The sequence below is a fragment of the Trematomus bernacchii genome, unplaced genomic scaffold (assembly GCF_902827165.1).
Source record: "Trematomus bernacchii unplaced genomic scaffold, fTreBer1.1, whole genome shotgun sequence".
NCBI lineage: Eukaryota > Metazoa > Chordata > Actinopteri > Perciformes > Nototheniidae > Trematomus > Trematomus bernacchii.
This window is the reverse complement of record NW_022987797.1, coordinates 2,258,593-2,282,114: the sequence shown is the minus strand read 5'-3', so window position 1 is coordinate 2,282,114 and position 23,522 is coordinate 2,258,593. Positions and strand designations below refer to the sequence as shown.

The 23,522-nt window shown below is 40.0% G+C and overlaps 1 protein-coding gene across 1 annotated transcript in view; it reads left to right on the top strand.

The window, feature by feature from the left end:
* The window catches only part of ptprt (protein tyrosine phosphatase receptor type T), a 350,127-nt gene that overhangs the window by 41,859 nt on the left and 284,746 nt on the right, over positions 1-23,522 (top strand). The window contains exon 2 of the mRNA XM_034149943.1: positions 9,193-9,315. Coding sequence (XP_034005834.1) covers positions 9,193-9,315 — 123 coding nt within the window. The remainder of the gene's footprint in view (positions 1-9,192; positions 9,316-23,522) is intronic.

The window sequence follows — 23,522 nt, the reverse complement described above, 5'->3', positions numbered from 1 at the left end:
CTCCTCTAGTGTGTTAAATAGGTTTTTCTGCATGTAAATGGTCTGTAAAGGCTGAAATCCCTGTGTTCCCTCCAGAGGGAGTTTCTCTACCACACACTCCCCCCCCCCCCCCCCCCTACCTGAAACGCCTCCAAATGGACTCCTTTCTTTACTTCAGCAACATAGTGACATCACTATTGAGGTAAAAGCTTGTGCAGACTACACAACTTTCAAATTCTCCAAACCAAAGTCCCATATTGTCAACAGGACACCTTCTTCTTCTGTTGTTTTGTCATGTGAGCAGTCATGTTTTGTCCTGATGACATGAAGAAATTGAATCTACAAAGAAGGTGTCCTGTTGACAACATTCTTTTACCAATTGAGAAAAACTGACCCCACTCTATTATCTTCTTCTTGCTTTCCATAACAGTCACATTTCAGGCTTAGCATAGTTGTAACTGACATCTAATTGTTCACACAAAACTAACTGGTCATTTAAAATGGAAAAATGCTGAATGTCACAATTAAATCTATGGTTGTGCCATAAATAACTGATCCTACATTCATTTGCATTCTTTGGCCAAAACACCCTATGCCTGACCCACGGCAGCAGTTTTGGGCACTACAAACCTACATTTCCACTGTAAAGAATAACAAATACATCTATTAAAATATATATTTCCAACAAATGTCCTAGTAAAGTTTGACTACAGATATTTCTGACATTGTTGATCTACGACATGGGCCTTCTCCTACCGATTGTTCAGCATAGCCCAACAATGGTCATATGCCATTGCTATAGGGATTGCATAACAAAGCAAAGAATCAAAACCTTAATCTGACTTTTGGTTTATTGTGATTTCTCCTGATGGATGGATGAATGGGTGCTTCAGTGTAATTTAACAGGATTTCCTTATTTAACTTGGCAATCACTAAAGAGTTATTCAATTACCTCTCATCTTTATTTGTTATTGTGAAGAGAATAATTCTTGTTTTAGAGGCCAGGTTATGGCTGTCAGCGTGAGACACGTGGTTAGTATATAGCTCAGGTCATGAGAGTGTTGTGTGGAGTCAGGTTGGATGCCATCTGTTGACCTACATACAATGACAAACATGTTGTCTTTCACATGTTCACTTGGTATGATCTGAATCAGATATTTCACTGCACAAAGTCAGCCTGGTTCCATTGGTGATGGGGAGTGGTTATATGTGTAGAAAAACTAAATGACTGTTTCAGTGAATAATTAACAACTGTTTGATGTTTGAATGAACATTGGGCAAATGACCATGTGGTAGAACATGTGGTAGGGCTTTACGTTTTTGTGTAAGTTCTCAACAACTCTTTATCTCCCCGAACTTCCATCCACTATGATTTCATGATTAAGAGCGTTTAATAGTGTTTTCTTTAACATCTTGTAGCAGTTTACAATCCTGTTTGACCAATCAGTGATGTTTAGATTTCATCTATTTGATAGTTCCTGGGCCTTTAGCTAGACATTGAACAGAGAATGTTTAGAGTTAGGGTTGGGATTAAAAAACCCAAAACAGGGTTTCCACATTGAACATATTCCTGTGTTCCTAAAAAGGTTCCTGGAAAAGTTTCCAAATCCATCTAAACTTGCAGCAGTCTTTTTAAAACATATCTTCAAAAAAATGGGATACGCTGGTCTCCCTTTTGGGCTAAGCGTGGTTTTACTGCACACAAAAAGGGCCTCTGTGTGGTCCAACTTTCTCAGACTAAACCCACATGTCATGTCTGCTTAACCCTGTGAACTTGGATGTTTCTATGTGTTTACATTGGACATGGGTCAGGTAAAGTGTGCTTTTGAAGGCGGAATACAATTTCAGCAGCTTGAGGGAGCATATCAATTGAATCAGCTTTGTGTGTGTGTGTGTGTGTGTGTGTGTGTGTGTGTGTGTGTGTGTGTGTGTGTGTGTGTGTGTGTGTGTGTGTGTGTGTGTGTGTGTGTGTGTGTGTGTGTGTGTGTGTGTGTGTGTGTCTGTCTGATGTGTCAGTTTATTGTGCTCTAATTTACTACGACACGTCATTTCAAACACAAGACAAGTGTGGGTGGAAGGGAGTGTGTATTTATGTGAACGTGTGTGTGTGTGTGTGTCTACTATGCATCCATTCTTTCTAGTTACCCTTTATAGTCACCCCTCTGTCCAAACCAATTGATTCAATTGAGTGGAGATGTATGTACAGGTATTAGTTTGTGTGTATGTGTTATGGGGGTGTGTTTGTGTAATGTTAGTGGTCATGAAGCTTGACGTGTGTGTGACAACAGGGAGAAGGGATCTGGGGCGAAATTTCTTTCTGTGTTCTTTCATGCACAACTACAGGTTATAGGGAAGGTCTCATATTGATTTAAGTAGCAGATAACTTAAAAAATGTACATGGACCATTCAGGAAAACACGTCTCCTTTTAACAGGCAGACCCCCCCCCTCCTACACACACACAAGCATACACAAAAACTAGAACTGAGACAAGGAAATGTCTTTTTGACACACAAAACACACACACACACACACACACACACACACACACACACACACACACACACACCTCAAGCACAATTGCCCCAGCTGTGTTTAATACTAACAAACCTCTGTCTGCCTTCTCTTATTATCCGAGCTTACTGGAGTGGCAATAATGGCATTTAGTATTTAGCCAGTGAATTTGTGTGCCGCAGGGTGTGTGTGTGTGTGTAAGCGTGTGTGTGTATGCGTGTGTGTGTGTGTGTGTGTGTGTGTGTGTGTGTGTGTGTGTGTGTGTGTGTGAGTGTGTGAGTGAGAGGGGAACACAGAGGCAGATGGCATATGTTGGCATATGTTTTTTAATGACTTAATGGGAATATTTAACGGTCTTGGCATGTTAGCTGACAGTGGGTTTAATATGAGCTAACTAAGAGACAAGATAGGAACACATAGGAACACACATGCAAGCCAGTCCAACCGCCCAAAAAAGTTAAAGCACCTGAACTAAAGTAATTAATATTTACTAAATATCCAAGATAAATGAATAACATTTACAAATGACCTTTCTTTCAATGATCTGGGTGAAATGAAATGAAGCTTACTAAATATCATGATACAAATACATTTTCACCTACATTGGGAATGTTGACAGATGTCCAGTTACTAGGTACTAAAAAGATGCATCAACCAACTCTAAATCAGTAGACTCCTGTGAATTTGTGTGTTTACTTCCAACCTCTCACATGGAAACTGCTTTGTGCTCACATGCACCCATAAACACACAACAACATGTCCTCGGTTTGCTCACACACACACACACACACACACACACACACACACACACACACACACACACACACACACACACACACACACACACACACACACACACACACACACACACACACACACACACACACACACACACACACTTGAAAACCCAGTGAGACACACTCAGGATCAGTAGATGTTATCTAAGTGAGCAGTAAACAGACTCTTTAGAGACGTTCACCCGCCCCCCCCCCTGCTCTGGGACTCAGAGGGTCCTGTCGCACTGTGTTAGCTTTGGCTCACATGACTGGCTGTAATGGCTGCTATTGGCGCCTTGGGGGAATGGAAATCTCAACATGAAAAAGACAAGGGACTCTGCTTAAATAAGTGTTATCATCAGTAGGGATGTCCCGATCCGATCACGTGATCGGGGATCGGAGCCGATCACGTGATTTTCACGTGATCGGGGATCGGGAGAAAAATATCGGGGATCGGAATTTTTTTTTTTTTTTTTTTATAAAATATTTTTATACATTTTATTTAATGTTACAAAACAAAAATGACCATGTTCACGTCTTAAAGTCATCCTGAGGCCTTAGTTTTGGGTTAAAATTACACAACATCATGTATGTGTTGCTTCTTTTGGGCTTGTTTTCATAGACCTGGTTGCTTATTTCTCTCAAATCTGGCAACAGTGGGCGCAGTGTCTAATAGTAGCAGTAAGCTAACAAGAGGCTACGTTGAGCTGGTGCCTCGGGAGTCGGGACAGAGAAAATGTCAGGAGTTTGGAAGTATTATAAAATTGAAAGCGAAGGCAGTGTAACAGCCAGATGCAATGTTTGCAAGGCGGAGGTTCCGCGTGGTGGAAAGAACAGAGCTACGTTGAACATGACCAATCTAATACAAACACCACCAACAACAACACGACGAGTACACAGCGGCCACTCAGGTAACGGCATTGAAACAACCAACACTTTCAGAGACTTTTAAAAGGAAAGAGAAACTGCCCCAGAACAGTGAAAAGGCCAACAAAATAACAGCCAAGATAGCTGAATTCATCGCGTTGGATGACCAGCCGTTATCTGTTACCTTTTTTTTCCTCTTAATGCATTGCATAAAGATCGGATCGGGAAAAATCGGTATCGGCAGATTGTCAAAATCAAATGATCGGAATCGGATCGGGAGCAAAAAAAGGTGATCGGGACATCCCTAATCATCAGAGGATGTGTTTATGTGTAGGGGGGTGTTCTGGTTGAAGGCCAGGTTGCTTGCATAATGTCAGTGTGTGTCTCAGTGATACAGTCTAATACATGTGTAAATGGACCGGATGTGAGCTCAAGCAGAATCATCAGTTATGAATGCATGAATAACCTCTTTACATATTACACTATGCTAGTTAATGGATGTCTTAGCGGCGGTGGACTATTAAACATACATTTTACAGTATGTAATGTAAGTTATGATGCCAAGTTGGTCGAACGGTCATACTTATTTAAAAATAGGTAAATAAGCTAATTCCATTAATTCTCATTCAAGATATCAATTTTGTATATTATTAGTTCGTTTAGAAGGGAAAGTGCACATCACTAGCTTCTGTAGATGGGCTACAGTTAGCGAAGAGGCGATTTTCCATCTGTAGTCCCTGGACAGATGTTCTCAAATGTTTTTTTGAAACAAAAGCTGCAGTTATTTCAATACAAATGTTAAACGAGCTCTCGCATAGATGAAATGTTTAATTAGCTGTGAACCATCAACACGTTTCTCTGACTGCTGACGTGAATTTGTTTTTGTTTAATTACTCTGTTTGTCAAGCACAGATAACAAGGTGAGAGGTTCATCCTAGCCATTCAAAGCCTTGCGAGATAATTAAATTCAATGTTTGTGTTTATGCTAGCTCTTTAATGAGGAAAAAAAATGTGTTTACGTTTCCAAATGCTACTAATACTAATACTCAATAAGCAATTCCCATTTAGGTACATTGGCAAAACCATGGAAAACGAGAAGAGTCACGAGTTATTTGAACGACCACACAAAAATGTCAGTAATTACGATGTAATCCTGCAGGACAAACAAACCAAAATAAATAACCTACTCGGCAAAGATAGTTCGCTTTTTGACCTTCTGCCATTATGGTGAAATATGCCCTATTATGCTCATTTTCAGGTTCAAATTAGTAGTGCCTCTACTGTGACATGTTATCATGCTTTAATGTTCAAAAAGGTCTTTATTTTTCTCATACTGCCTGTGCTGCAGCACCTCTTTTCCCCCTGACCCGGAGAGAAACTCCCTCTGGAGGGAACACAGGGATTTTAGCCTTTGCAGACCATTGACATGCACTAAAAACCTATGTAAAAAACCCAAAAAGCATAATAGGGCCTCTTTAAACTTTTTTATGTTGACAAAAGCGACCACACCAAAAGAAAAAACAGATTTAAATAAAATATTTGCAGCGGTTTATGGTTGGATGCAATGTTGACAATAAAAGACAGAATAAATGTAGCCAAAATAACTTTAACTTTTTAGTTAACTTTGAAATCAATATTGACTGGTTGTTCTCTCACTGCATGTGTGTGTGCCTATTAGCATGCTGTAGTCATCACATTCATATTTGATTATATTGGTTACAGGAATGGTAATTAGCAGAGATGAAGGGACTCTGCGTGTATTGGTGGCATGTGCGTACATAGACATTAACAAACATTTATGCGCACACCCTCACAGCTACAGCCCACACACCTTCAGTATGCACCACATTCAGTTCACTGTGCGGTGGTCATGTGTGTTAGCTCATACCCACAATCAGACCAGAGTGTTTCATTTTCATTATGCAAATGTTCCGACACGCAGCATTTGTGTGTGATTATGTTTGAGCGTTTCTGTCAATGAGGCGTGGGGCAGGGAGGTGTTGCACTGATTTGCAAACTAGATCAGGGGCATGGACACACACACACACACACACACACACACACACACACACACACACACACACACACACACACACACACACACACACACACACACACACACACACACACACACACACACAAACAGTCTAGTCTATCGCTGTGAGCTACTTCTCTCTCATCCCTTGATATTGGTCTTAAAATTGCAGATCTGATATTGAATATTGATGCGAGATCCCCCACAGCCCCCTCCCACCCCCACCTTGCTGTTAATAACTCTGTTTTAATGAGATCACTTTGATTTCCTTCCATTTCTAATGAGATCACCCAACAATGAGGGGGCGACAGAGGCTAATTATCTCAGTATTGATTAATTTATAAAAGCTATTTTCATATCTTTAAGAAAAACTGTGTTTTTCCCAGTTTCGCACTGCTGGAGGTTGTTTTTCAAACAGACTTCAGATAGGGATTTCTTTTTTATTTGATTTCCCAGTTGATGTAAGTCTTGCTTAAGGAGGCATAATCAAAACGATACCACACATTTTTTTATTTCAGATTTTAGGGTGTATAGGCTATGTGTGTATTTCACAGTCTGGACAGTGCGCCTGGGAATATGAGGACCTATTATGCTAATTTCCATGTTTCATATTTATATTTTGTGCCTCTACTGGGACATGTCTCCATGCTTTAATGTTCAAAAAGCTCTTTATGTTTCTCATACTGCCTTTGCTGCAGAACCTCTTTCCACCCTCTGTCTGAAACCAGAGCCTGGTCTGCTCTGATTGGTTAGCTGATCGGCTCTGTTGTGATTGGTCCACTGCATCAGAGATGTCTCTCCCCCTGTTTGAGTGCTAGACAATAGAAGTGTGAGTGTTACATAGTGATGTCACTATGTTACTGAAGAAAACTGAGGAGTCCAATGGAGGCGTTTCAGGTGGGGGGGGGGGTTTAGTGTGTGGAGGGAGGGAACACAAGGATTTTAGCCTTTGCAGACCATTTACATGCACACAAACCTATAGACAGGGGTGCACACAACTTTCTCAGTGAGGTACCTGGAGTCAGTGTTTGGTACTCCATCTTCTGACGATTGTCAACGGGGGGGGTGGTAGTAGAGTACAGAGCTTCGTGACCGCGGAGCGTGTGAACGTTGTGATCAGCTGTTTTAGCGCAGGGCTGCTGTACAGACCGACGTTAACAGCAGCCCTGTCTGTGCACACGGAGACCGAAAAGCACATTCACATTTACGTCGGTACGCAAATGCGCTTTGTGACACAAATGACGGTACGCATTTCAGATTGTTGCCGCGCATGCGTACCTGCGTACCAGTTATGTGCACCCCTGCCTAGAGAACACAATACAGGAAAGGGAAAACCCCTAAAAGAATAATAGGGCCCCATTAAGTCTTACAATATTTGTTCTACAATGTTACACCTATACTTAAGAACCTGAATTGTTTGGACAAATTGCTACATTTTAAACTTACGAAAAAAAACATACTTATAGACGGCTTAGTGCGTCTGTACTTAAGCCCAGTGGGATTTGAGCTAAATGCTAATGCTAGCATGCCTACATGCTGGCAATGGCAATGTAGAAAGAAGACGTTTAAAGAAATGCTCACCAGTTTAGCATGCTAGCATTTATAATTAGACAAATTCTGCACATGTACTTCAATAATACTGAGCATTTCACCTAAATTAAAAAATGGTAAGATAATTCATGGTGTTAGAATTCATCATCTGGGAACCATGCATCTTGTATAGTATATTGGAAATCAATCCAATAGTTAAGATTTATCACTCTCGACAATAACATTCTTTGCCCAAATTATGATCAATACTGCTACGTTTCAAGTATTGCATAGACCCTTATGTTCACTACATGCCTCTTTGTTAATTCTGTATGTCGCAGCTTACATTTTGAAGAAAGAAATATCTTTATATTGTTTTAATGAGGTTTAAAGAGACAAATGCACTCTGGGGAGCAGCAAAGAGGCAGATACAAATAATGAAATAGGATCAGCATTAAGTGATGAATTAATGAATAAAGCAATGACGTTTGGCCGATTCAATGCTTCAAAACAAATTAAATAAGTTGTGTGTCAAAGCATGTCTAATTAGGGAAGCGCAGCTATGTATGTGGATGTGAGCTCCAGGCCAGCGGAGAAGGTTAATGTGGTGGAAAATGTGTCTTATCCGGGCCATGAAATAACGACATGACTCTGTGACTTAATCATGTTGACACATAAAGCTTTCTCTCATCTACCCATCACTCCCTCTCATGTAAAGGCACACTCTGTCTCACTATCACTCTTCCTCTCTTCCCCTCTGCTCTCTTTCTGATAAACAGCCCCTGTCAGTTATGCACCGGCTCTTTCCTTTCATGCTGATAACTTAATTACTAATTATAAAAGTGTTAACAATACCCGAGCAGCTTAGAAAGGCTCTGTTTTAAACATTTCATCGAAATTCAGAGCTCATTAATGTGATTAAAGATGTGGTTTGAAAACAAAGAACTTAATCACAAATATGGGTAATACCAACGCGTTGGATAGACTTTCATTATATCAAAGCCCATTTTTTTATTGTTTAATGGACTGAATCAGCCATTCAGTGTTTGCTATCAGTAATTTGTATTTCCTGTGCAGCTTTTTTAATTGGCACTGCTTGCCATTGCTTTATTGAATCCAGATGGCTTATCCACATGCTAAAAAAGGTTGGTATTCGAAAGAGGAAGTTTTGTTGTCAACTGTCTTTTTAGTTGTAGCAATATGACACAATTCATCCTTTCAACCAATGTTTCATTTAGTTGCTCGAGGCTTGTCGCTTACCCAGCGGTCGATGCCTTTCTATTTTTTATACCAGCTTCATTTTAGGAGATGTCTCATCATGATTCAGTCCAGATACATATTCCATGTTGAGTGGATGGTTGTTATTCAACATGAAAAGTCTGAGGTTCATCCACACTTGCATTGTTCTTGTACAACAATATAGACCAAAAACTGCTTGCTCAGTAGAAAAATGGCATCTGTTAATGTAGGCATCTTTCTCTTCTGCTTTTCAGGTGGCTGTACGTTTGAGGAGTCATACAGCAGCTGTGGGTACAGCGTTTCCCTCGGAACCAATGGATTCACCTGGGAACAAGTCAACTCCTGGGAGAAGCCCATGGACCCTGCCCTGCCTACTGGTACCAGCCTACACTTGTCTTTTTGTGTTTCTGTTCAAGCTCTGTCCTAACCCTAACCCTAACCCTAACCCCCCTTTTATGGAATCCAGCACACTTTATAATGACCTACTGTATGAGTTAAGGTAGGGACACACACATTAGGCTAGTTATAGATATGATTTTGACACGAGAGGCCAGTTGGTCTTGACAGTTTTCAAATAAAGCTAAAGTGGACCTATCATGCTATATTTGAATAATATAGTGTAGGACCATACCTATATAAGGGTTATTTATACTTTTTTTTTTCAAAATACCAAACAGATTATGCATTTTAGCCATGCCTCATTTTGCTCAATTTGAAATTTTTTCGCTCTGTATTTGCAAGGGCAGATTCAGTGAGAACAGCACCATCTACAGGCCTGGCATATGTACTACAGCGTCTCCAGCGCTTTCTAACGGCAATGGCCGTGGCTGTCTCTGACGTCAGGACAGTGTTCAAATCTGGATCAGTTTTTCTCAGATCCGTTGCAGCCCCTTTTTTTAGAGATTTGGGTATGGAGGAAAATAGAGAGGGTTGTGTTTTCTGACACTTGGTGAGTTCCCTGGAACACCGGGGACACATATTCATGTATAAAAGACGTACAAAAGTGCATTTTGCATGATAAGTCCCCTTTAAGCTGCATGGGTATGTTTGCCTTCTGATCAAATCACTTCCCTTGAATTCTACTTGTTTCACTTACAAATTGCTGCATCAGTTGGAAGGGCAGATTATAACTGATACTTCTTTAAAATGCTCAAATTCATAATCCTGCGAGACTTTGGGACGGTCTACCAACCATATTTGAATGTATTAATTTCTAGTACTTACATAGAAACCACAAAAATGTTCGATGCTGGTGGAAATTGTTAATTTCTGGTGGATGTCTTGTAATTGCAGGTTTTTAAATGTTATGGTGTGTTCCAGACCAATTCAAGTTACCAATTCAATTGGATTTTGCAGGTTTATAGTAATGCATCTTTGAAAAGCGGCTACAGACACTTTATGTAGTTCTTTATTTTTGGCAGTTTTATACCTAAAAAACAAATGTAGGTATTCCTTCTCTCACATTTTCTATCTTGTTATTGTTAAAGTTGCAAACATTACCCGCAGTAGTATGCTAAAATGTTTTGAATACATTAGTAGAAAAGGTTCATATGTTAACTTTTCCTTATATCTCCATCTCCTTCTGTCACTCTGAGTTGGCGGACTGATATAACTCGGTAGACAGATCGTGACACGACCCCAGCTGGGTCTCTCTCTCCGCCTGTCGGGCGCCAAATGGCAATCAGTCGCCCGTCTACCCATTTCCATCTCTCACACACTCCTGCCCTTTTGCTCTGTCTCTCACTGTCGTCGCCCACTCTCTCCAAACTCACACTCATGGTTGTCACACTTTCTGACCTGAGCGTTTAAGGGAAACTCTTCTTCCAAAGCAGCATTTAAATTCACATGCACAGTATGATAAAGGCCAGTTAGAGAAGTGTACAATTTGCCACAATGTTGAATATGTTGTTAAAGTCTAGAGTAATGTCATCACTGTCTTGAGGGTATGATTTAGATGGAAAATGGTCTAGATCTGATCAAAATATTTGGTGTCAAATAGTTTTTTTGTCTGGCGTATGTAGATTTAACTGTTACTCTGGTCAGATAATGGTGTCAGGAAATCAACTGTGAATGCACTCAGCCAGAATAGGTCTAGGTCAGTGTAATCATGTGCTGACATGTTGCCAAGAGCAGAGCTGTGAGTGAGAACCTCCTCTGAGACACAGATTTACTTTAAACGAACTCTGTGTTTGACTCACCGGCCTACTTTTATTGAAAGTTTAGTAAAATAAAGAAAGGTTAAACTCACTAAATACCTATTTTTCTCCCTGTTGGCAGATAGGGGCCTTATTATGCCAATGTTTTGGAGCATCAGCCAATAGAAGCACGCGTGTTAAGTAGTGATGTCACTATGTTAAGAAAGTTAACAAAGGAGTCCAATGGAGGCGTTTCAGGCAGCGGGGGAGTGTTTGGGAGAGAAAGTCCCTCTGGAGGGAACACAGGGATTTGAGCCTTTGCAGACCATTTACATGCACACAAACCTATAGAACACACTACAGGAAAGGGAAAACCCAGAAAGCATATCACTATTTTTAGGCATGAAGATCATCACAGTCAAACATATTTCTGTCTTTTCTTTTCTGGGGACCTTAATCGTATCATTCTCACATCGCACCCCCCTGATCCCATCTCTTCTCCCCTCTCTCTTTATCAAACATAATCTCTCAGTCATGTCAATTATTGCTCTCATACATCATCATCATCTCTCCCTTTCTCTCCCTCCCCATCATTGTCTCTGACATGTCAGAAGTGGTGGAGGGAGGATCTGTCAGACAGTGCTCACCACGGCATCATCTCGTACTGAAGGTCTGATACGATTGAGCAGGCATGATCGCCATGCCAGTCCGTCTCTCTCTGCGTATATATGTCTGGTGTCAGTTATCCGTCTCATCCATCGGTGCGGGAGGTGGTTGTCGGGGGCAATAGCCGTCACGTCCTTTAAGCCCTTCTCATTATAGGCAACTTAATGACCGTGCACTGCCCTGACCGCTGTACTGTAGATCTGATAAGGCAGGGCCAGAACAAATCGTCTGTCAGTCTCTTGTCTGTCTCTAGCTTTTGTCTTTTTATTTATGATGTCAAGTTTGCTGATGTACTCATACATTAATGGACCTTGAATGGCAATATGAAGTATCAGTACCATGGTGTTTCAGTACATAGCCATTTTTCTACGCAGCTATAAGAACCACAAAATGAACAGAAGTTCCAGAAAGGGCTGAGTGAAATTCATCAATTCATCGAATCAAGGCTCATTTAAAATGCAAAGATCTTTAACCTGTTACACACCACCCCCCCGGTACCGGGCGGATAAACGCGTCATTTGCAGGAAACAACGTCTAAGGAATCTTAATATTGAATAAAACTATGAATGTGTTATATCCATGTAACGGGAAGAAACTCAGCTAACTGATCTTTTTAATTTTTTTTTTCAAAAAAAACCCTCAATGCTAGCACTCAGCCTCTGAATTAGCCTCGTGCGAAAAAACGGAACCTACAAAGGCACTTAAACTCACTCATAACTCCCTTATTACTTATCCTAGATGCAAAACCAACCACTCGTTTTTGGTGTCCTGGAGACACTGAATCTAACGGTGCCCACCTCAACACTCAGTGATAAACATTCGCGACGCTATAAACGAAAGCGTACATCATAACATGTGGAGCTAAGTAGCTAAAAACGCAAATATGGCTTACCTTGGTCAAAACTGGTCTTCAATGGCATTCAAACGATAAAAAAACGATACTGCAGTTAATCCATAGGTTCATCCTATGTATCTGTGCCTTCTTTGAAATTATTTCTGATAATCCATAAGCAATAAAACTGATTTTTAGTTTCCAAACTCCAGAAGGAGAAAATCTGCAAAATTAGTTTCAGTTGTAAACGCGTAGCCCCCACCTTTTCTCTTTACAACGAGTGTGTGTGTGAGCCTCCCCCTTCGATTCTATTGGCTCTAACGGTCAGAAAGGTGTGTCAACGATCCCAATCGAGTAAGGGGGGCCAGAGATAGGTCAAATCCACCCAAATGACCCCAGAAGTGGGGGTTTTTGGCTAAATCTCTCTAAAAAGGTCAAATTTCACTTGTTTTGCATCAATCTTGATACAGGGTACTTATTATATGTTGTACTTTGGATTCCTAAAGCTTTTAGTCTACTAACCCATCATCCAAAGGTAGTTTTCACTATCTGTAAAAAATAATCTTTGGACGGACACTATAATTTACAGTTTTTTACTATGTAAAATCTGAATTTTCTTTAAAATAAAAAACATCTATATTGATTCTGACTTTTCTACATCCAACTCACAGGTTTATCATTACTTTGAGAAAAAAGATTATTAATTTAACCCTTTTAGAAGGTAAGATATGGTCTTTTGTTCTGGGAATGTCATTTTCGAGCCTGAGACCTGAAAAACAGGCTCAGAGTGGAACAGGTTAAAGAGTATTCATTTAGATTACTCTTTTATCAAAGCTACTTAAATCTACACGTTAAGCCATGCTATCAGGAGTCATTTGGGTATAGTATCTTGCCCTAGGGGTCATGGGGTGGGTAAGGGTGGCAGAACCCAAAGCAGTATAAAACAGGGAGGCAGGTTTAAATAAGAAAAAAGCGAGCATTATTCATATACAGTATAGGTACAAAATACATGACAATAAGTGAAGCAGGTAAGATAAAGCATAACAGAAAACAGGAAATCAAAATGAGGAACAAATGGAATATAAGGATTCTGATGGAGATGGGAAACCTGGATCCACGGAAATTGGAACCAAAAAAGGGAAACATTGACAACCAACCGACACAGGAATAATCACTTATCAGAGACAAGGCACAGCTGCACTGAAAACTGAAACGTTGACTTCATTTATAAATGTATAATGTCAACAGATTTCACATACACTAACTGTATTAGGTTAGTTGAAAGCAATAATATTATGTTTGATAAAGTAGTATTATGCTTTGTTATGTGAACATTTGTTGAAGAAATACATTTTATTAACGCCAATCCTTCAGTTTCTTCGGTGTGGGGAGGGCATACTGTATCACAGGTGAAAAGAATCAGACAATCAAACAGGCAGGAAAAACAGAGGCAGGAAGTAATACAAAACAAGACTAGACACAAAGACAAAATGCATTTAAATATAAAACAGGGAACTAAATAACACCAGTATCATGACAAGAGGACACTTCGACACTTTGGCTACAGGGTTTAGGGATTGACCCACTGACCCTACAATTGGAAGACGATCATTTGCCTCCTCAGCTGCAGTCGCCCTATAGATAACTGGCAGTCTTTCCGACCCCTTAAAGAGCTTAACACATGCCAATTCATCCATTCACACACAATCATAAAGAGGTCTGAGCTCTAGAAATGTTCTGTGCTTCCCTTTCGATTTCAGGCTGTTGACTCAAAAATCACTAATGCCATCAGTTTGGGTACAGCATGTACACGTATGTAGGAGAAAATAAGCTCCTTGCTTTTGTCTCTATGGCCCCGTTATCGCCACAGTTATCATATAATCCTCTTTCTCGCTCCACCCCGATAATATTGATACGGTTGTCATAGAGCGTAACCCACACTAGACAGCTTGTAGATCTGACAAGATTGGATTGGCGCTATCACTCTCTCCATTTCTCTCTTGCCCCCCGTTTAGACACCGTTGTCATAAAGTCCATAGTCCTGACAGTTTATAGATCTCTGGGTTGGGCATGATTGGATTGAAATGAGTGTTTGGTTAACTTCTTTTTTTCATCATCCCTGCATTGACATGAAATAACATAATCCACACCCCTGGCAAATCCTAGATGTGACAAGATAGGATAGGTACGAGTGTTTTTCCTTTTTTTACCTACAAATACATAATAATCTCCGAGTCTCATTTATTCAAAGTAAGACATATATTGAAAGCCAAATCTGTTAGCTGACCCAAAGGTGTAGGAAAATGTAAGGAATGGAATAATATGAACACCCACATGCCCGCTGATATTTTGTGAAGCTAAGTATTTTATCATATCTTATCTTAAATCTTATCTGATCTTATAGCTGAGCTCTTCCTAGCATTTTCAAAATAAAAATTAACATTATAGAAAGGTAAAATAACACCATAGTAAAAATATTTCACGCACACTTCTCATTACCTTCAAACCCCAGGCTGAACGAGACAAACTTACACGAGAAGCAAACATCAAGCATCAAAGTCCATGTTTTGAGCACCCACCAACACAGCCACGATCTGAAACGTGAAAAATGATCAGAGGGGAGTTTGAAGAGTGAGTACCATATAGAGAGTCAGAAAAATATACAGAGGAAGAGAGAAGTAGAGGATGATTGAGAGAAATGTATAAATAAATAAGTTACAAAAACCCTGTGCACTTAAGCATCATGCACATGTGAAAGCTTAATCAAAGAAAAGTAGGTGTTGGAATTGAAGTGTGTGTACACTACAAGGCTTTATTTATCATATATATGTTGTGCTGGTGTGTTAATGCATAGGAACATTATTAACACACTGACAAATCCAAAGACAGACATCATGTTCCATGCACACAAAAAAAAAAAGACATCCAGCTCTGTGATCTAGACACTGAAACTGAATATCTCATTCATGGATATAGAAAATGAGGATGACATAACGTGAAATACTTTCTTAAGAAAACACAATTGAAGGAATTTGAGTTGAGTTTTTTTTCCTTTCTATAATACAGAGAAAAAAGGAGACCATACAAAACAAAAATGGAGTGACTTCGAAGAATGCAGCGTGAGATAATGCTTGACGGGAGGCACGTGGAGACTGAGAGATACTCGCAGTAGAATACAAAGAAAGACTTCAGATAGCCATGCAAATGGGAACAAAGACACAAAGGAGGCAGATAGATGAGCATCCACAAAGATACAGAAGAGAGACAAGAACTGTGAAAGAAACCAGAAAAAAAGAAGACAAGGACAGAGACAAACTGGCAGACTGACACAAAGGCTGAGAGAGTTTTTTATTAATGACTCTTACTTACTTTTTGTTACTAGCTCATCCATCCGAAAAGGCAATTTCCAGGACAGACAATTGAAAATACGTAACGTCTGAAACGTGGGCTAAGAAGTTTGTTGTATTGTTGGTGAAGGTCATTATCGACCACTAGGGGGAAGAAAGACTCAAACACAAACTCACAGAAAGTATATCTGGTTTATTACTAATTTTCAAATGCTTGAAAAAATCCCTCTTCTACCTCCAGAAGGTACAAGGGAAATGAGCTAACCAGTGCATTAGGTTTTTTGGACTCCCAATGTAAAATATGAACAGGATAGCTAGTTCGATTTCTTTACTAGACACTCATTGACTTCAGGACTGTAGAGTTTCCTTCAGACCAGGTACTGTGCACTGGACTTATCTAACTTCACTTTCTGCAAACATATCTGTTTTTTGGGATTGTTGAGAACCGTGAAGCTAAAGAACGCGTGGCTAAACTGTTCAGCTGCAAATGATGACCCTTCACTATGTTCGCACACACTCTATTATGGCATCAATTTTAAACACTTGGTGAAAGATGTGAATTCAACCAGAGCCACTTCTTTAGGTGAAGGAAACTATTGATTGGGTTTAGGAAGACATTTTGTTTTTAGTTAAAATTGGTACATTTGTAACGTTAGTTACCTTCTGTGAGTAAGAAGCTAACTTAACTAAGTAATCCATTTCTAATTTCTATCTTTTCATAACTAATACTATTTCTCCAAACGAGTAAGCCAGAGATAAAATATTTGTTGTTTTTACAGAGCGTTATTTGGCCTTTCTAACTAGCAGCCCAGAAGCTAATCTCCATCTCCTTTTTCTGGGATCAATTTCTAATTTATATCTTATCACAACAACTTTGAATGAATCAAAATGAGCCAGTCAAGTAAGAATATATTCAGTGGAGCACATTATTTGGCTTTTCTAGCTTACAAAGTAGCCTGGAAGCTAGTTTACCAAACCCATCAAATGAATATTGTTTTGATGCAGCAAGCGCTAACTTCCAGATTCCAGGATTAGCGGTCTCACAACAACTTCACATGCTCACATAATAAACGTATAGCTGATTTTAAACTCAAACAGAGCATTTTTTCCTATATAAACCCATTTTCTACACCTCAAAGAAACTGTATCTTTTTCTGATGTTAACTGTTTGCTTTCTTGTTGAAATGTGTGCGTCTGGTCTTTGATTCTTGATTTTTCACAGTATGTGTGTACTTCTTTCCTCTAATTCTACTTTATATTTTCTCCGCGAATGTTATTCTGAAAAGCCAGTCAATTCTGCAAAACAGCACGAAAGGTGCAGCTGTGTGTCACCGTGTCTTTGAAGTCAGAATGACAGAAACATGTTCATTTGCGGTTTGAACGGTGACAGGCAATCATTTTCTAGCCTTTCTGTGAATTAGATAGAGTAGATGAAGATGTAATGATCCCTGAAGGGAAGTTGCAGCGGCTGAGACAAGATAGCAGAGAGAACGTGAATATAGAGAGAGTGTTCAAGGTAATATGGAGACTATTTACAAGTGCAGAAAACAAAGATGAAGATGAAAAGCTCTTCACTGACAGGTTTACAATTTATAAGTGTGAAATTACCTATTCACACTTTATGGTCTATAAAGGTTTTCCAGGCATTGTTAGCATCACATACAAAGGAAAGGAAATCATAATTGGACTGCTTTTATGAAGCTGTTTCTAATCTTCAAAACCTCATGAATTGCTTTACTCTAAGTAATCCCACTTTGGGAATATCCACCCTCTCCACCAGCTTCTTGAAAGAGGGATACTTTAAATACTCACTGTTTCTTTGGTTTTATTTATTGTAAAAATGCTGCTTTGAGAAACAAAATCCAAATTAGGGATGTATATCTTATTTTATATTCGCTTAAAGATATATATTGTGTAACATTAAACATATGCAATGTTTCAATATTATGATTTGAATACATCTGTAAATATATTGAGACAGCATTCCTCACATTTCCTGCTGGAATAACCTACTCATTATTTGGATTGTGCATGCAATGAAACTGAACAAATTGGACACTGAGACATCACAAACTCCATTCTGAATAAAGTTCAAGATGTCTGCTCACATTTTGCTTTGATTCAAAATACTGATATCTTATGTGTGCACAGACTTCAATCAAGATTTGAAAGACCAATTTTGCAGAGCGTAACATGGAATAAACCTGCAAAATTGCCGTTGTTGCACATCCTGGAGGTGCTTTAAAAGACATTTCCACAGGTGTTGTCAGTTCAGCTCTGGTTCAGTTGAGGCAGAGCGCTCTTGATAATTACGTGTCACCAGATCTCATCAGACCAATAGCTACGAACAAAGTTGTCCTGCCAGCTGGAGGGGGGGGGGAGATGTCAGTCAGGCGAAATGTTTGTACGCCCACACAGTCCTGAGAAGAGGTCTAATCAGGCACATGTAAAAACACCTGTGTGGGGGAACCCTGGCTGTGTAAGGCCTATACATGCATTCACTCATGTTATATACTTATAATCAAGCTAGAGAGACTTTGTGCATATTCAGCCGGACTGCAGGGTGTAAATGCTCCATGGTCCAGAGACTTGGGTGAACCAAAACAGTCAAGATACTTCATAAATCAAATGTTATTTATATCCCCCAATATCACATATTACACTTAGTCTCAGGTTGTTGTTTTTTTACAGATAGGAAAAATCCACACAACATGAATGTCAGATGAAAAAACAAATTATAACAAAGATAATCCAAATGACACAAATGATATTGTTTGAATACATTCAGGTGATTAGGATAAATCAATCAGTCCTCCTCTCTGACACCACAGTAAATCTCTATAAGCATGTTCAGTGTTCTCATATATATCTATTTTCCTCTATCTCAGCTGCTTTCCTCAATTTGTGTACTCTTCTCTGACACTTTTCTCGTACACATCCCACCTTTCCTTCAGCGTTTTGCAGGCCCAGAGTGTGACATCCAAATGAAATATGCAGCCTTTTTGTCACCTTCTTGAGGTTTTAGGTGATTTTAGAGACAGCTCTAGCCAGCCTCAGCTAGCAATGCTAGAGGTGGTGAGTGTGTGTGTGTTGGTGCACCCTGTCAGTTGTAGTGTTGCTGTTTGCACTGACTGACAATGCAGGACCCGAACCATGTTGCAGAAAGCCTTACAGCTCTGCCTGTCTTCGCTCGTTCTTTTATTGCTTTTATTTTTTATTTTTCCCTCTCTCCACACCTTCCTTCTCCCAGACATTCATTCCTCCCCAGGCGTCTTTGTCCTAAATTTGCCTCTCAGTTGCCGTTGATGTTATTTTTCTCCGATTTGACAGCTTGACAGAAAAGTATGTTTGAACTGCGGTGAACGTCTCCAGTTGTATTTTTCCTCCGTCTGTCTGTGTGTGTGTGTGTGTGTGTGTGTGTGTGTGTGTGTGTGTGTGTGTGTGTGTGTGTGTGCGTGTGTGTGTGTGTGTGTGTGTGTGTGTGTGTGTGTGTGTGTGTGTGTTCAAAATGTCCTTAGAGAGGCTGAAAACATATGAGTACTAATCAGAGAGTACCAAAGCATTCAGTTGTGACACATATTTATCAGGCAGAGACACATCTATACACTTTGTCACAAACATATAGAGTACACACGCACACACGCACGCACGCACGCACACACACACACACACACACACACACACACACACACACACACACACACACACACACACACACACACACACACACACACACACACACACACACACACACACACACTAACATGCCTTGTTTAAAACTGCCATCAGTAATAGACTTCTGAATTATAGCATGTCACAGCGGTATAGCATAAATTATGTGTGGTGTGTGCGTGTGTGTGTGTCAAGTGGCTGCTGATGGGTACAGAGGTTAAATATCCTGTCCGCTTTTTAGGTCGCCGGCGGTGATTTGAGGGCCCTTGTCGGGCCGACTTGATTGCATTTGTGATTTGTGGGCTGGCAGGAAGCGGAGCCGTAGAGTTGGAGAAATGATAAAATGGTGCAAAGTGATAATAATACATTGACAGGGTGACAGACAGCTGCTGTGTAAAAACCTATGTTATTTCCAGTGTTAATTGAGAAAGAACTACAAGTGTTTGGCTTCAGTTTTCAAAGGAAATAATATGGAGCGGTGGCACATAGCAGCTTTTAAGTTACATTGAGAGACAGACGGACATAAAATGTTGTGTTTTAAAGCTAGTTTTTCTTTTTAGAAGAATTGCCCAAACCATATGAGACACATCTTGTTTCTGCAAAATAAATAGTAAAGCTTTATGATACAGTTACTTGTCAATACCGGTTAGTTAAGTGGTGCAGTGATGACGTATTTGTGTAGGTCAACCAGGAATTTAGCCTCTCAAGGGCTCCCTCGACAAAAAGCAATGGGATTTTCCATCGGATGTTGCAACATCGCGGAAAATTAAATCTGTGGTAAACACATGTTTATCACACTTACACATTTGGTTCGGCAGCATCATCTCCACATATTAACACCGCTTTTACAATATTTCAACGATAGATGTTATTGTCAGAAGTAAAAAGATAACATTAGGATACTAGCTACATCACGGACACATTACTTCACCCTACAACCGCTAGGCTAAAGGCGGCTAATGCTCAGCGTGATGGCGTTTAATAGTCTCATTAGACACTGTTTTTAGGACACAAGAAGTTTCAGACATTCACCAGTGGGGTATTTACTGAAGTATTTGATGTCGTAGAAATCAATGTGTAAATCCCTTCAGCTTGTGTTAACCACAGATCTTATGTAAGGTATCTAACTGTTCAAAAAAGCAAGACATGTGAACTGAAAGTGGTAAAATGCTAACTCATTCCTGGGTTCATGATATACAGTTTATTGCAAATGGCTAGTTGTTACCGTGGGTTTTAGTTAAATCGCCATTTTCTTTACTGAAAAGAAATCACACTCCTTTTGTTTTTTGTTCGATTTTAGATCTAATATGTATTTTATCCAGTCAGGGAATACACCCTGCGAGTTTAATCCTTGAATTAGTCTGCATGCCAAGTGGCCCGATTAATGACTGGCAGAATATGTAAACGCTTTATTATGGAAGAACAGCCTTGAGCAAAAGAGTTGTTTAATAATACTAATATTAAATAACAAGCACTTTCCTGCATTGTCTGCATCTGCTGCTTGTTTGTGCATTGGGGATTAGGGAGAGAGACACAACAATGGAGGCATTTTATTCAACGGTGTGAGATGAAGCCTGAATTACTTTATGGAGTCAAGCGGGATGATAAAATGTGTTGCATTTATCTTGTTAAAAAGACAAGATAATAAAAAATGTGATCAATTATAATCCCACTACTGTAAATGTGTGACTTTCATGTAAAGGTCTGAGGAAACTGGTGGATAAAATGTAATCTCAACTAAAAGGGGAGAACAATACTTAAAACTCCCTTTTTCTTCAAACTTTTCCCAGCTAAATAATAGAAAATAAAAGTGAAGACCTCTTACATTTTTGAATAGCCCTTTCCTTTTAGGATACACATTTGAATCCTATTGAAGCGTCGCTCTGAGAGCTGTATGAAGCTGTCAGTCTCTTTCAGAGTGAAGCCATAGTAGCTGCGTTATACATCCACAGAGAGAGTGTGAGATGAAGATAGATGGATTACCTGACTGGTAAAATCCCTTTGTGCCTCGGCTACAGCAGATAGAGCCGTCAGTGACACACGCAATGGAAGAAGGAGCTAAGAGAACAGGATAAAGGTAATGATGGGAAGAGTAAGTGAAGTAAGGGAAGAGTGGGAGGATGATTGGATCGTTCGCTGAACAGATAATTGCTATATATAGGAAGAACAGGAATGTCAGGGAAACACTGATGGGGAGGATATAATAGTTCACACCTGATTGGAATATTACGGAATTTGCCATATCTATAAATCCTTAAGACATATTGGGTGTTTAAAGAAATGAGTCACTTGCAAATATGTTCTACAACGTTAGTATAGTTTGCTTGTTGAGTTAATCTTAACTCCAAAACCATTATAACAAACCTTTTCTTTTACGTCATGAAAGTGATCCAACTCAGTGATTGAAAATAATGTCAAAGTACCTTAATTGTGCATCAAGGACATGATGGAAAAGTTTAAGATGGATGATGGAAACATAGAACAGGTAATGAGGGTAATTAGTTAATTTGGAAGACATGGTGAGGTGGTCAGTAATGGATGCTAAATAGATAAATGGATGTAGAAATGTATTTACAGATTATTTGGATTGCATCAAAGAACCTGGATCACTCTATTCAGGGTTTCTTAGATACATTATAATTACATTGTCATAACTCAAATCAAATCTGATTTGCTAATAGGCACTTTCACACCGCAGTACTTTTCCCACAAAGGTTCATGAGAACTCTTTAGTTCTCATGAACTAAGTACAGATCGCGTTCACACCGGAATAAGTCCCTGGGGCAAATGAAGCCGCTGACGCTTCTTCTTCTTCTGCTTTGGGTTTACTGGCAGGCCGCAAACAACTTCACGGCGTATACTACCACCCGAAGTCCCCTGCCGGAAGTCCCCGGAGTTGGGGACTGGCTTCAGTAGAAGCTGCTGGGACTCCCAGCAGCTTCTACTGAAGCCTTCCGAGTAAATCGCCAGAACGCCGACACCTCCTCATCTCCACCGCTCCCATGTTTTCTTTTGTGTTGCCATAAGTTAGTCTCTCTGCGTTTGTGCGCTGGGCTAATGTTAATGCTAGTAATGCTAATGCGAGGATAATAAAACGGCGGCTTCACAAAACTTTTTGGGAGTTTTACGGGGCGTGGTTTGCAATCCGCCCAGCCAATCAGATATAGGAACCTTTTTTTTCCGCTCTCTAGCAGGGACTGCTGGGAGTCCCAGCAGCTTCTACTGAAGCTAGTCCCCAACTCCGGGGAATTCCGGCCGGGGACTTCGGGTGGCAGTATACACCGTGAAGTTGTTTGCGGCCTGCCAGTAAACCCAAAGCAGAAGAAGACGAAGTGACGTCAGCGGCTCATTTGCGTAATCTTCCCTCAGGGAATTTATTCCGGTGTGAACGCGATCTGTACTAAGTTCCCTGGGGTAATAAGTGCCGGGGCACTAAGTGCCGGTACTAAATACGGCAAAGTACTTGGTGTGAACGCGCCTAAGGGGGTAAAAAGGTTCTCATGCACTAATTTTAGTTCCAGATTTTTTTGGTGTGAACGCAACATTTCGGAACTATATCGGAACTAAAGTGGGAAAAGTACTGCGGTGTGAAAGCGCCTATTGTGTTTTGTGTTCAAAATAAATAATTGATATCAATAGACCTGCTGTTTGTGTATTATTAGTTAGAATACCAGTGGCCCACACTCCACATTCTGGCAGCCTTTTTGTGCCACGGTAATGTGTTACTAAAATAACATCAGATATTCCTTCTTTATCCCCTTTTCTGGTTTCAAATGTTTCCCATTCTAGAATCTTTATATTCTCTCCAACACACAGATAATCCACAAACACAATATGTATGTGACGCTCTTATCTGTGTCTAGCCTTTCCAAGCAAACAGCAGATTGAATGAAAAACACAAACTCACACACACAGAAAAACACACTCACCCA